This window comes from Cygnus atratus, chromosome 4 (assembly GCF_013377495.2).
Source record: "Cygnus atratus isolate AKBS03 ecotype Queensland, Australia chromosome 4, CAtr_DNAZoo_HiC_assembly, whole genome shotgun sequence".
Taxonomy (NCBI): Eukaryota; Metazoa; Chordata; class Aves; order Anseriformes; family Anatidae; genus Cygnus; species Cygnus atratus.
The window spans coordinates 68,823,411-68,838,940 of NC_066365.1; the positions used below are offsets into that span (position 1 = coordinate 68,823,411).

The 15,530-nt window shown below is 35.3% G+C and overlaps 1 protein-coding gene across 1 annotated transcript in view; it reads left to right on the forward strand.

Annotated features, from left to right (window-relative positions):
- Positions 1-15,530, forward strand: part of POLN (DNA polymerase nu) — a 99,493-nt gene that overhangs the window by 64,449 nt on the left and 19,514 nt on the right. Inside the window, 4 exon segments of the mRNA XM_050710576.1 lie at positions 3,475-3,557; positions 6,126-6,257; positions 9,243-9,353; positions 12,531-12,609. Coding sequence (XP_050566533.1) covers positions 3,475-3,557; positions 6,126-6,257; positions 9,243-9,353; positions 12,531-12,609 — 405 coding nt within the window.

Consider the following 15,530-nt stretch of genomic DNA (forward strand, 5'->3'; position numbering starts at 1 on the left):
CAGAACCCTTGGTAACAAATTAATTTGTTATAAAATAATAGAATGGCTTGGGCTGGAAGGGGCCACAAAGATCCTCTAGTCCCAACCCCCTGCCATGGGCAGGGACACCTCCCACCAGCCCAGGCTGCCCAAAGCCCCATCCAGCCTGGCCTTGAGCACCTCCAGGGATGGGGTAGCCACAGCTTCTCTGGGCAGCCTGTGCCAGTGCCTCACCACCCTCACAGTGAAGAATTTCTTCCTAACATCTGATCTGAATCTATCCTATTTTAGTTTAAGACCATTCCCCCTTGTGCTCTATGGTTATCTACCCAAGTGAAGAGTTCTTCTCCATCCTTTCTATAAGACCCTTTTAAGTACTGAAAGGCTGCAACGAGGTCTCCGTGGAGCCTTCTCTTCTCCAGGCTGAACATCTCCAGCTCTCTCAGCCTCTCTTCATAGGGGAGGTTGTCATGAAAATAAATGTATTGCTAGAGGAAATAGGCTCAAGAAGAAAGCCCAATGAGGATTTCTAGCATGGTTACTGCATGTATGAGAAATTGACCCCCTAATGCCATCTTGTTATTGAAAGGAACAGTCTTTTCAAACTGCACAAGTACCACTCTATTACAGAAGGAATCAAGGATCACAGGTAGAAACCAAATCATTGTTAATATAAACAGGAGAAAAAAAAAAAAAAACAACATTTTCATTATTAGAAAAATAGGAATAGTTTTGATTAATGACTTCTATTTACTTGAGCACTTGTGATTTATATGGCAATTTCTTTTATCATCTTTTATTATTCAGGATTCTTGAGTGTGATACATACATTTGCACGTATCCAGGGTGCTAGATTTAATGCCTCTCTGCTGAGCGCTCATGTTTCCCCGTCTGACACACTAGGATGTGTAGACTGACCACTTTGTATTTAGCATTTTAGTAAATGAAAAATTCGTCACAACGCTCTAAAAATGCTACTTGCTTCTCATATATTTCTTGAATAACTGAAGATGAGGAAATGCAAAGTGGCTGTCATGCTTGCTGTAATCACATGATGCGGGTCCATTTGTGCCATTAACTGTCTTAGACAAGGTTTTATTGTGATTGCTTGCAATCAAAACAGGATCCTTCTCCTGGTACTGCCTATCGTGATTACAACAAAGTCTATTTCTGTTTTTCTCTATCAGCCCCTTGAGGTTGAAGTTTGGATGATGCAAAATCAACCTTAAAATCCTAAAAATCCTAACACCGGGTTTTGCTGTGCACGTTACCAAGTTCTGGTGTCTTGCACTGTTAAAGCTCCTCTAGAACCACCAGTCCCACGCAGTAAGAGCAAAGCTCTGAGCTTGAGTTGCTTCCTCAGTACCACGACCTGATTAGTCTACATGTTCCTCTACAGATCTCCAGGACTTTTTGCCCACTGTATTCTTGCAGTTATAGCCCTTCTTTTCCAAAGAGTTTGGCAGCTAACATACCCCCTGCTCACCCCTTGGCTCTTGGTTGTCTCTAACCTCAAACTTAAGCAAATCTGCATGTAAAATCTATTGCTGTAATCCTATCTCTTGTTTTCTCTAGGCATCTAGTTTGAAGTATGCATTACTAGGAAAACAGAATCAGATTTTGTAGTTTCCCTAATTTAAGTATTCTTCAGTCTTTGCTCTTTATTCCAGAATGGTCCTTCGGTGAGATCTACTGTCTGTTCTCTAGGGAACTCCTATTTTCCCTCCAGACTCTATTTTTCCTCCTGGTTCTGGATAGATGTTTTCCCAAGAATATGTGTAGCTTTCTGCCAGGTCCTTCAGGAAATTCCTGCAGACTTTCTGCCAGAAGTTGCTTCAGGAAATCTTTGATGATGTCTGGTTTCCTAATTCTGCACATATTAGTTCCAATTGCCACTCTGTCATCTTAATCAGGTACATTTGGGAATCTCAGCCTGTTTTATTCATAAGAGCCATGACCTTTTCACCTGGCACAACAGAGAAGGCAAATTTTAAGAGCCTCCAACTACCAAAATGATTGACTTAAGTGGGAATAATCTTGACACTGAAAACATCGTCTATCAGATTATCTAGCTCTTCATGTCTCTCAGCCTAAAAAACGAACAGAGAAAAGTCCATTTTATCTTTGAAGCAATTATACTGTTCAAAGTGGCAATGTGAACTTTTACAAAGCCAAAGGCTATTTGCCCAGGGAAGTTTTGAAATTGTGCTCAATTTTATTTTTCATCTTCAAAAAAATCTGCATTTCCATAAGGACTTGCTTAACACTGATTGCACCCAAGGCCTACCTGTTCATCTTTCGGAGCCTAATTATACCAGCACTTTTCATAGGCTAGGCTAAAATCAGTGTATGGGCCAACCAAGCACAAATCTGTGGCTCTGTTGATTTTCTAGGTGTTTGATTATCACGGTGAAATAATGGTGAAAGACTCTAAGAAGATATACAGAAATATGACATTTTTTCAAAGCTTGTCAAACAAACTTCCATGATAAAGCATCTTTCATAACAGAAAGCGTTCATGACAAAGCATACCAAACAGAATTTTAAAATGCGATCAAATCATCATGAACATACTCATGAGGAAACTTATTTGCAAGCTGTGCCTTGTGAATCAGGTATCTCTGCCAGCAGTAAATCTCTAAGTTCCAAAGACAGTGTAGGTATTTCTTTTCAGAGTGTGAGCAGATGAGATCCCCCTCAATGCACTTCTATTTAAACCAATTATCAATATTCATCAGTGTTGTCAATTGTCAGTAATTCAGTATTCTTTCAGAATCTATATTTGGATAAGAAAAAGCATAGGTGCCATAAACTTGGTCATTGCAGAGGTCTAGCTTTTAATTTGCAAATTACTAAATCCATGAGCCCTTTCATAGGACTATTTACATCACTTGGTGAGTGAATGGGGAGTGGGAAGGGCAATGCTTTGCTGCCAGTAAACTAGCTATGCTCTCCAGTTAAGAAACAGCCAGTGCTGCTGTTTTATGAAGTATCTCTATAGTGGAGCTTTTTAAGACATGTAAGAGATTTGGTACATGCTTTTATCAATCGTTATTCTTGATATACAACCTTTGTTTAAATTAGCTTTAGGTCAGACTTATGTTCAGAGTCTCAATACACTTTATATCTTGAAGAAATGCTGTTGCTGGGGAGATTTAACTTTTTTCATGGATCAGTACTGGGGCCTTTTCACCCTAAAGAACTAATAGTATAGTAGTAAGACTTTTCCTAGCCAAGGATTTGATTTAAAAGCAAAGGAAATGACTAGATGAAGATTAAAGAAAAAAAATTACTATTTATAAAAATTTACTATAAAATCTACTGTTGACTATCACCACTGAAAGTTTTGAAGAAGTTGTATATTCATGGTGCCTAAGACAAAAGCCCCTAAGTGCTTCTATTCCTTGTGTGTATGTAGTTAAATACATTTTCTGTGGGGATAAACATTTAAATTAGTTTTAACTGAAAATATATTATTTTTGTTTGTTCATTTAGGAAGGGGATTCCAAGTGAAGAAGTGAAACAAGCTGATAGAGAGCAAGCAAAGCGTATAGTTTACTCAGTGGTTTATGGAGCAGGTAGGCATCTTACAAAATAAACAGCTACAGTATATTCCTACCTTGTATGTAACTTATGCAAGTGTGCTGAATTCAGGAAAAGGAATAAAATTTTGTATTATATTGTTATTTATATCAAGTACTATTAAATAATCTACTCTGCATCAAAATTATCCAGGTAATATAGCTACCTTGACATACACAAAGATTACTCTGATTTTTGTTTATTTGTTGTTGATGTAACTGAAGCATTTGTCTTTATCTAAAATTAGTATAACTTTTAAGAAACTTTGCATTCTGTCAGTATGTACACAGAGATGAGAATAACTGCAATGAAATTAGAGGAATTCAGATATTGTCTCAAAGCATGTTCACAGAATGTTGAGGTTGGAAGGGACCTCTGGAGGAGCTTGCCTGTATTATGCTTACTTTCATGTAGTAAATAATATTTTTGTAATGTTTTCTTAGCTTTAAGTTACACTTGGTTTATATTTTCAAGGTCTTTTCCATAATCTTGGAGGATAGAAAACAATATAAGAAAGAAGAGTCTCACTATGTCTGTTGGTACTTTAATAAATATACCAGATATTGAGATGGATAACAGTATTACAGACTTTTTGCTTAATTTGGAGCAGTTATATTCATCTGCTTAAGCCTCAATCACTCCATACAGCTGCAGAAAATACAACTTAAACTTCTGTAAAAGAAGGAATCAATTCTATTTAGTGGCACTATGTTCAAGTCCTGAATTATACAGAACATAGAGGAATATCAAAGTGTTTAATGAAAATCAAAGAAGCAAATAGTGTTATTTTCAGTTATGAAAGATATTATAGAATGGAGAACAGTAAAACACACAGGCTGTTTGTTGCTACCAATTCCCCTGACACAGATAATTTAAGGGGAAGTCTCAAGGAAGCTTTAGTCCACTCCTGGGAGTTGCTTAGCATGGTCTGTGCTCCTGCATCATGAAATGTGATCTTACATGGCTGTAGAGTCCTCTTTTTTTGCTTCCCAGAAACTGCATCTCCCTGGAACTTTTCGGACTTCCTTATTGATACTGTGGCTTAATTTTCTGACTATTTTATGTAATGCTTTGTTCTGTATAGCAGTAGTTCTTTAGAAGGATAATATGGACATTGCAACATGTCACAGAATCACAGAACTGTAGGGGTTGGAATGGACCTCGAGAGATCATTGGGTCCAATCCGCCTGCCAAAGCAGGTTCCTTAGAGCAGGCTTCCATATGGATGTTGCAGTTCTCTAAGGAAGCCACAGCAGTCTTCTAGCTATTAACAATATGTGCTTTAGCAGATAGATTTGTCATTTTCTGACCAAAGAAGTAAAAAAAAAATTACTTAGATGTCAGACAAATGCACAGGCCTCAGCTAAGAGTCATCCTAGATGTGAATTTCTTATTTTAGCACCTTGTCCAGACTAGTGTTTCTGGAGCTCAGTGGAGATCCTGACATGACAGAGAACAAAATGGTTCAGAATTGTTCTGAAATGCACATCAAACTGACAGTGATGGCATTTAGGTGGCTGAAATCCTTTCTCTTTCAAAAACGCTAGATAATTTTTCTTGACAGTATTAAGGTGACAATAACTATTCCATGTTTTTAGTGCCTTGAGACATCGCCCTCTCCGCTTGTTATTTGCAGACACTGCTGGTTTGTGTTGCTGTGCAGCTGACAAATATATCTGTCTTTCAAACCTCTTATGACTAATGTTGATGTATGTTTTATTTTTACTGGAACTGTTTGGTTTATAAATGTCTTTAAACTGTAGCTCCTAGATTATGTTTTCACACTCTGGAAAACTGTCCTAAGGTTTTTTGTTTGTTTGTTTGATTGATTTTCTATCTTATCTTATAGATGCTCTTAGATACAATGTAATATATATTGTGCATCTATGTACTATCCAAAAGGTATTATTCCTTTCTATCTCTGCTGAAACACTTTTTGATTCTGGATGTCTTTTTCCTACCCTTTCATCTCACAAGTTGGACCCAGTTTTTTACAGAAATTGAGGAGCCTAAGACTGTCTGAAATATGTGGGACTCACTCTCCTAACTACCTTTTTCAAATCAAGCCACTTGGTCTGATTGCTTCAGCCATTAGTTCTTTCTGTGATTTGTACACGATATCCAAAACTTCTAGCTAAACTCAACCAACTGCATCTCCATCTTTTTTTTTTTAGATCTTCATTCACATTTATATTCATTTAAAATTGTTTTTACGTTCTTTATCTGCTCCTCAAAATTTTGCACATTTCGACACTTAACTAGTAAAATGATTCTTCAGACAGAAGTTATGTGAACAAAAAAGATGTCAACTGCATTATAGGTATAAATTATAACTAGGAATTCCCTAATTATGTACTGTTTATATACTTCTTATTAAGTATATTCTTAATCCACTAACTTGAGTGAAGCATTCAAGCTCAAAGTTAAACATTTGCATTGTTTAAATATTACTATAGTATATCAGATCCATTCTCTTTCATAGAGATACGTAGATTTACTAATTCCACTAATTGTGAATGTGACAGTATGTAGTGGATTTCTGTTCTGCTTTTTATATGCACCAGGTAAAGAACGTCTTGCTGAATGCCTGGGAATTACTCCTCTTCAAGCCAGTCACTTTATAGAGAGTTTTATGCAAAAATACAAGAAAGTAAATGAATTTACAAAGAAAACCATTGAACAGTGCCGAAAGAAAGGTAATCCAAAGCCCACATGCATATTTTTATTTATTGATCAGCACAGATTGATGTAGACAGAGATTCAGCTCAACCAAAAGTCAGATAGTTACAGGTGAAGAGAAAATATGGAATATCATTTCCTGGTGAATCACGTATTTCTCTTTCAACCCTAAGACAAAGTGGTTAAACCTGTCTGCCTTTTCTTTGGGAAGATGCTAAAAGAGTAAGATGCCTGTTCACAGAGTGAACTCTATTTAACATCAAGCTGCACTGCATCATTTTGACATATAATGTATTCCAACACAAATAAACCATAAGGAATCTTTTAATTAATAAATATGCCATATGGCTGCTGGACCGTGGAAGTTCAGGCATTTAGTCAAAAACAATCAAAAAAAATTTACAGAGACAATTTTTAACACTTTTTTTTTGCATCAGTCAGAATTTATATTCTTGAAATTCAGGTGATATCTGTGATGACAGATGTGTGCAGAGTAATTCTTGGAGACAGCAGCTGCAAACTCTTCTTGCATCAGATTTGTTGTTAGTCTATATATTCATTTATATTTAGTGAATCCTAGGAGAGCAGCAGTTTGGAGAAAGTATAGCTGCTTGAAATCTTTTCTTTAGAAGAAAATTAGTAGAATTATTAGTAGAATTGTCAAAATGGATTTCTTTTGTTTCCTAGTACAGTATACTGTACTAAGACATTTTGTAGAAATAAATAGTAAATTTGCAATATATTATTACCCATCATTGAACAGCTGAGTGTCATGATAGAAACATATAACTGATTCTGACTTTCTGGTCATTAAAATGTTAGTATTCCTTCTTTGTACTTTGTAGAGCTTAAAACTCTACTGGAAGCATGAACTGTCTTTGTGTCATGAAATTACATTTCTTTATTCATTAGTATTACTAAAGAAAACGTAGGTTTTCAGTAGCTTCACTTTAATTAAGCCAAACATAATATAACTAGTAAAATATTACCAGTTTATTACATATTTGTTTTGATCTATTTAAAATAACATAGCTTTCTTCTCTTGTAAGTAAATGAGTTTCTATAACCAAAATTCTGTGTAAAATTATGTTTTGTGTGTTTAGTGGACAAGAGTGTCATAGCTAATATCCTTGACTGTCATTAAAACTCGGCACATACTTGTCTAAATAGTACTTACTCCTCCATTCACTCCCAACTATCAAACATTGTTTTAACTATTAATGGTAGGACTATAACCTGTTTCAGTTGTACAAGCTCAAAAAATTTGCAGCAGATAAACATTGTTTAACATTTTTCTTGTTAATCCACCTCAGATTCCCACTAGAAAGATACTTCTAACCTACAGAGCTCATTATAAATCTTTTTACTTGTCTGCAGTTCAAAGGTAAATAGCATCTGCCCACCTAATTTTATTTACATGTTATGGATGTCTGATATTTCATGTATCAGAAGCACACCATTTAGGAGTAGGGTTATTACAGTAAATCTATTTTTCATTTTACAGTAAATCTATTTTTCATTGAGCATCCAATGCTTTAAGAATTCCATCTTCTTACTGTTCTTCAAGGAAAATCTTAGTTAAATTGAGAAGAGTGATTTGCCAAAGAATATCCCAACCTCCAGATAGTTCAGTTCCATGTTCCAAAAATTGTACTTTTAGTGTCAGCACTTCTGGAAATACAGGAATTCAGCAGAACCATCTTAGAATCAGTATCAGTAAGGTTGGAAAACACCTCCAGGATCATCTAGTGCAGGACCCAGCACTTAGCCACATTGAACCTCATCCCATTGGCCTCTGCCCATTGACCCATCCTGTCCAGGTCCCTCTGCAGGGCCTTCCTACCCTCCAGCAGATTGACACTTTCCCCCAGCATGATGTCATCTGCAAACTTACTGAGGGTGCACTCAATTCCCTCGTCCAAATCATCAATAAAGATATTAAAAAGGATGGGCCCCAACACCAACCCCTGGGGAACACCACTTGTGACCCGAATCTTCATTCCCTGTACTTAGTACTGAGTGTGTGCTGTCCACAGTAAAGTCAGAGCTTTGTGTTTGGAGAGGTTTTCTTACTCTGCTTGCATGTCTGAGATACGTCAGACAAGATGAAACTCTACATCAGTCTGAACTTCCATGGTATCTAATGATGACTCATCAAGTAAAGGTTCTCAGAAGTATAAGAAAAGATTGTATGAAGATGCATTTTTAACATGGGTGACTTCACTTTTCTTACTTAATTTTTCACTTGTTGTACTTCTTTTTTTCATTAATTTTTTTTGGGGGGGGGAGGAATAAAAGCTAAGATAAGGCTTTACATGTGTTATGTGGACAAGAGGATCATTGGATCTCTCTTCCTCTCTCAGCTCCTCTCAAGTGCTAGCAGCTATTTTGGCAAAATACATCATCATCAGGCCTAAAATAAATATTTATCTGTGTTTTCATGTGTTTCTTTTAATGATTAAAAACAAAAACAAATGAGAGTTAAAGAAGTTTGGCCTTGGAAGTGACATGAAACTATTGTATTTAGGAAAAAAAAAAGTATTAACTTTTTTTCCCCAAAAACTATTTGATAATTTTGGGAAAGATTCATTAACGATTTAATTGCTGCACAAGTTGATTTTATTTTTTTATTTTTTTCTATTCTCATGTAATCTATTCATTTCATGGAAAGCTCTAATTATGGCTGCTAATAGATAGCTAATTCTGCTAGGTATTTATAGTTTCATCTCCCACAGAGAGAGTTTGCTCTTCTATCAGTGTATCAGCAGACATTCCTAATGAAATACAGCTTTAATGAACACAAGTTTTTCTTGTATAACATGTACCAATTCTCTGAGTAAAATAATTCTGAGACCAACAATACAATAAGCTCTGACTATTTTCAGAAGGAAAAATATTGAATTGTCTCAAACAGTGCATAATTGCAAAAATCTGTATTATTTTCAAAAAGAATATTTGAAGTTTAATTGCTCTAATACAGATTTCTACTTAAATCCTACCAGGTTATGTGATTTCCATTATGGGGCGTAAAAGACCACTGGTTAATATCAATGCGCAGGATTATAAGCTACGCACTCAAGCAGAGAGGCAGGCTGTCAATTTTGTTGTTCAAGGTAAAAAAAAAAAACCACCTACGTACCTACCTATTTACTTGCCTATCTACACTTAACTCTAGCAGACAACAACTTTGATAATCTCAAAAGAATGAATTATTTAGTAGGCTACTACTGATGCCTGAATTTTATTATAAAAGAGAAGTTTAAAATAAGTATTCTAGCTTCCTTGGAAATAAAAAGTAAGCAGTATCACAAAACACAATGTTCTAATACAGTCTAGTTCTCTGTGATAGTTAAATATAGAAATAGATACAAATTATGTATGGAGATAATATATATTTCCGGGCTTCGGATATATTGTTGTCTTAAAACATTTTCCTTTCTGGTTTCTTTGATAGTTTGTTACACCAAAAGGGCTTATGTGATTTTGCTGCTTGCAATTTCTAGCTTTTATTTTGTCAGATAGCTTTAGTTTAAGAAATATACAGTATTACAAGAACATATATTATTATTTGTATTGAAATCCAAATCATTTTCACAGAACAACATGGGAAATTTGCCATGTTGGAAAATGTAAAAAGTATCATAAAAATGCTCAACTATTAGTTAATGATGTATTAACATCCTCAGTTTAAGTTGTGTGGGGCCCAGTATTGTAAAGAATTTAGCCACCTAAAGAAAAAAAAAATGAAACTGAGCTGGCAGTCCAGAGCTGAAATCCCTCCTACCAAACTACCCTTTGGAAGTATTATTTCTTTAACTGGAAGATGCAGACAGGGTTTTCATTAAGTTATATTGGACATGTACTATTTACAGGCAAGTAAAAACAGCTTTCTAAATATGGTGATGGTGTGCTTTTTATAGAATGATTTGAATTTTCCTTTTGAAAGGATCGTTTGATTTTTCTTTTTTCCTCCCCAAATATTATTCACGTTAATGTTTCATTTTAAAAATGACTTAAGTGATTATGTCATGTTTGACACTCCTTGTAATTAGTAACTGAATTTAAGTACTACCCCTGCAAGAACATGCACAGATCTAGAATTCTAATACCCTGTTGCGTGAGTAACAATTGTGCTCAAGTGACAGCTGCCTTGCTGTATTAGGCTCTCAAATGCAGGATTTTAAAATATCCTTATAAAATCTGCAGGAAAGCTTGCATGTTTGTAAATATGGGGATGCCTGCACAACCTTCTCTGGAGTCTTGTGTTCAGTTTACCTGGGTTTCCATCCAGCTGGCCAGCAGCCTTCTCCAGCTGAAGGCACAGTGCTTGAGCTAATAGAGCGAGTCCTGCTGAGTGTACAGTGTAGCATTAATAAAGCTACACGGCCCTCTGAGCAGCACTTTCTTGTGTCCATCTGTCCAAAGAGCGTGGAGCTGAGGCAAAGCCGCCACAGGACTGTCTACAAAATTCTCAGTTGTATGTATCAAAACATACAATAATAAGATTAACATATTTCGTTGTCAGTTCAAGTCATACTGGAAGACATATCTGATGAAAAATAGCGTGTCTATTATTCAAAACATGTAATATTGGAAGGTAGGGTGAAACAAGTATGAAAAACTTTAACATATTCTATATTCCTAAATGGTATTAAAAATTTCCTTCTAGACTAGAATAATTTTTAATTGCAGCGTTTCAGCTGTGAGATAGTATTTAAAGACTGTAAAAACTTCCAAAATTATGCTAAAACATTTTGTTACATTGTTAGCGTAGTAAACTGCATATAATGTTTTATATTTATATATAATAATCTAATTAATGTAAGTAGTTTGCATTTTGCATATGGTAGCAGAAACTGATAGCAGAAGACGTTTGATGCATCGCAATATTGAGAGGAATGTACAGAGTTACAGCTTCAACTTACTGCAACGATATTTGCCACAGTTCATTCTTAGTGTTTTTTCTCTTATTGAAGATTCCAGTACAATAATTTTTACCAATGTACAGCATATTATTCATCAGTTATGTTTCAGATCTAGCTGGCTGAATAGAGAAAAACATGTATTTTATTAAGATATTTATCATGGAAACTGTTACATTTATTTGGGAGAATCCTACTCTGGGATCTTGCTGTTTGGCAAGTTCCAAATACACTGAAATAATGGAACTATATCCAGAAGTGTCTAGTCTATTATTTTATTTCATTGTTTTAACATCAAGGAATATTTTCAAAAAGGACTACAGAACTGGTCAGAAAAATTTAATGAAAATACTTTTCCTAAGATGTTCTATAGCAGTTAAACTATTACACAACTGTGGCAAAGTCATCAAGGTGGAGTCTCAGTGTGGGACTCAGAGGAGGCAGTTTGTCACAGAAAGCCATGAATAAAGAAGAGGTGAAGTCTTTCCCCTCTTGGGTCATTGAGAGATAATGATCTCAATCTCTTAGATACTCTCTTAGCTCCCAGGAGAGTACCCTTGCCATTTGCCTAACGTTGCTAGTCTTTATCTCTGGAAGTTGGACAATTTGGAAGAAAGAATTCAAGATTGACTGAGTTAGGGGGTTCAAAAAGGAACAAGCATATGGTTTGGTACATTTAGGATATCTGATGGAGAAAGGAGAATTACGGTTTCCAGTCCTTAGTTAAAGGACTGCTTCTGTATTTCATCTGATAATTCTTTATATAAAAATGCACTAAAACCCTGTTGCATGGTTCAAAACAGAACCTTTCACGAAACTGCAGGCCTGGGCAATCATTCTGTTTCTTGATCCCTAGAAATGCAGAATCCATTATATAACATGACACTGTTAATGCACCACTGCTCTTAACACTGTAATGTAACGAATATACATTACAAACCCATGGAGATATGAAAAAGCATAAATTAAGTTACCAAATGAAAATGTGTCCATGAAACAATGTTCTAATCTTTTATGACATTAAATTTTAATTGATTTATAGGTAAATTTTAATTCCAATTTAGAGTTAGATGATTTCAGACTTTTTTTTTTAGAAAGAAGTTTTCAACTCATGGCCATGAGTGTCAAATTCACCTTTAACTAGCATATATCTTAATATTATTATTTTCTGTTTTAATTAACATGCAACTATTAGTTTTTTATTAATCTTGTGATCTGTTTTACATACAACATCAAGTGAATCTGCTAGTTTTGCAAATTCTTTTAATTCATAACCTTCAGATGTGTTTCATTCCTGTGCCATAGTTCTAAGCACAACTTTTTCATTTTGCTTGCTATAAATTAAAACCAGGTCATTTTCTTTCATAGGATCTGCAGCTGATCTTTGTAAAATGGCTATGGTTGAAATTTTTACCTCTGTTGTCACTTCTCCGACTTTAACAGCCAGGTTAGTAATGAATGACTGCAAAAGTGATTTTAAAACAAAAATAGTTGAATGGGTTTCCGGCATTTTAAACAGCTGTAGAAATATTGTGTATGCTTTTGAAACAAGCGAGGACTTGTGAGATGGTTTCATACATGCAGAGTTATATCTTTCTGCTTAAATGGCTGAATCTGTAAATCTATCTCAAGTCAATGAAGTACCTTGGGGCCATTTAAGCTCAGTCAGATCTAGTTCAGTGGTAGTTCTTCAGTGGTAGTTCCGCATCTTTGAAATCGAGCCCACTGATCATATCCTTCCTGTATTTTGAGTGTGTTGTACAATGGCAATTGAACATTCAGTGGGCTGGGAAAAAAAACAAGAATCAGGAAACCAGTGCTCAAACAAAATAAAGGAGGATTTTTTAATTTGTGTGTAGATGGCTTTCCTTTTCTTAAAAAAAAAAGGAAAAAAAAAGGTTATTTGATATCTGCACTTGTTCATAGCCCTTGTGTATATAGTTATACAAGATAAGCTATAAAATATATACTGAGACTATAAATAGTGTGTGTTTGTGTGTGGGTATCATGTATGCACAGCAGTGCTGTCTGATTTGATCAATGTATAGTTCCAAAATGTAATTTCTAATTAAAAATTCAAATTGTGTGTCGGATTCAAAGATAGAGTCACTCCAAAGGCAAAAAAAACAAAAAACAAAAACAAAAACAAAAACAAAAAAAACACACACAAAAAACAAAAACAAAAACAAAAACAAAAACAAAACAAAAAAAAAAAAACAAAAAAAAACAAAAAACAACCAAACAAACAAAAAAACCCTTGTTCTGAGTAATGCTCTTCAGTGTTATTGCAACCTCATGAGAAAAATGCCACTGAACAATTACCAAAAAATAAAAAAATAAATAAATCTCCATCTACTCTAAATCTGAAATGGAAGATTGTTCTTTGGCAGAGATACTCTATACAGGCAGACAATATATAATATACCTTTATGTATGACAATATACCTTTATGTATTAAATTTTGGATGACGTATTATAATATATTGTGTTATTTGGGGACAGATTCTCTGTGCTGATTGTAATTCTTTCTGCTGCCTGAGTTGTATGAGGAGGCCTGAATCTGGCAGCTGTGGTCTGGTTGAAAATGTCTTTAGCAGGTGTAACTTTGAGTTAAATTAGCCACAGAACAGCTGTCTTCTGTGACAGTCAGCCAGCAGTCTTTATTGGAGGAGGCAAGTAGAGGTGGCGAGAAGGCAAAAATATATTCTCTTCCTCAGTCCCTACCTAACACAGATGTTTAGGTTCAATAACTAACTAGCTGTTGTGATTCTGAGAAAGCCAAAGGTTTTTGTGGTTAATGCCCTGTCTGGTAGAGCTTGTGGATGTTTGTTCTCAACAGAAAATTTTACTTGAGTTGTCCTCTCTCAAAACTCTTTCTTTTAAAGATGTAGAGTCATCAGAAAGCTAAGGAGGCAACAGACACGGGGGAGTACTGAACTTTTACAAGTTTTCCTTGTGGTGTGAAAGTGTTGGAGAAGTGCTAGACCAGACATAATAGAAGAATTGCTGCCTATGCTTCTTATTCCTGTCTTAAGTATCACAGCTGGGAAAGACCAAGACAGTAAAGTCAATTAAAAGAGACAGATGGTTTTAAACTGGAATTTTGAACTCCTGCCAGCCACTAACAACTGGATGGCTTTGCTAAAGGAGAGCCTTTTGATAGTTATGAATGGCTTCTTGCTGTAATATTTAGTAGGTACTCAGCCAGGCTTGTCAGAAAAGCACAGTCAGTGCCTTTGTAAATTCTGTGATCACTCACCTGGTTAGAAGGTGGCTCAGGCATTTGAAAGCATCACTGCGGTCTTGTCAGTAGAATATGGTACTGGAACTTAGAAATTTGTGTTTCCACTCAGTCACTTGTCTGTCAGGTGACGTTCAGCTAGTTATTTTTTCAGTGGTCTGTTTCTTGATTTTCTTGTCAGTAAAGTCAAGATAATGATCCTAACATCCTTTGTAAAACACTTTGAAAAGTATTGTTAAAAGGAAGTGGTGCTGTTGTTGTAACAGTAGGAATGCACAGTAGCTCTTCCAAAATGATAAATATAATCAGTGTCCTATTATCATCACGAGATCGTATTAATTCCAAAAATAGAGCACTACTGTCTTTTCTTCACTCTTACCCCCTTGCAAGTATTTTTTTTCCCTATTAGAATTTCTAATTTTAGAATCAAGGTTTTCACTTTGAACAACGTATCAAAGAGAAATGTCATTTATATACGCTTTAGAAGAAATTATGAGCTCCTTATTTACACTGGGATATAGTATATCCTATAAGGCATCGCCAAATAGTGGCTAACACTTGACATTTTGTCTTCCCTACTTTAGAAATAATAATAATAATAATAATAATAATGCATTCTAGACAAGGTCTTACAGTTTTTAATGTTAGTTTATGGTTATGTTTACAGTCTCCTTCATCAACAGCATCATATTCACATATATTGTAAACTGTTCTGATGTGAGTAAGCTCTGACTCAACAGTGTATAGCTTCATTTTTGTATGCCTAGTAATCATTACATCTTCAGATATTGTTTGCACATAAAAAATCATGTTTGACAATCAGAGAAAGGTAATCAAGTAATACTTTCATGAAGCTGAATTGGTGAGGCCCTCATGAAGGAGCAGTATGCTCCGCTGTGACTGATCAGTGGCTGCTCTGACAACTGGCAGTCTCATTTTTCTCTTCGTCTTTGTCCACCTTTTAATTCAAATGCCAGCCTAGCAATTTATGCTGTTGACAATAAAACAAACAAACAAACAGTTACTGGAAATAATTGCACAGAAATGGGGAAAAGAAGAAAAATGCGATCCCTATGATAAAAAACTGGTATTAGTATGGATTAACTGCCAGCATCGGCGTTAACGTG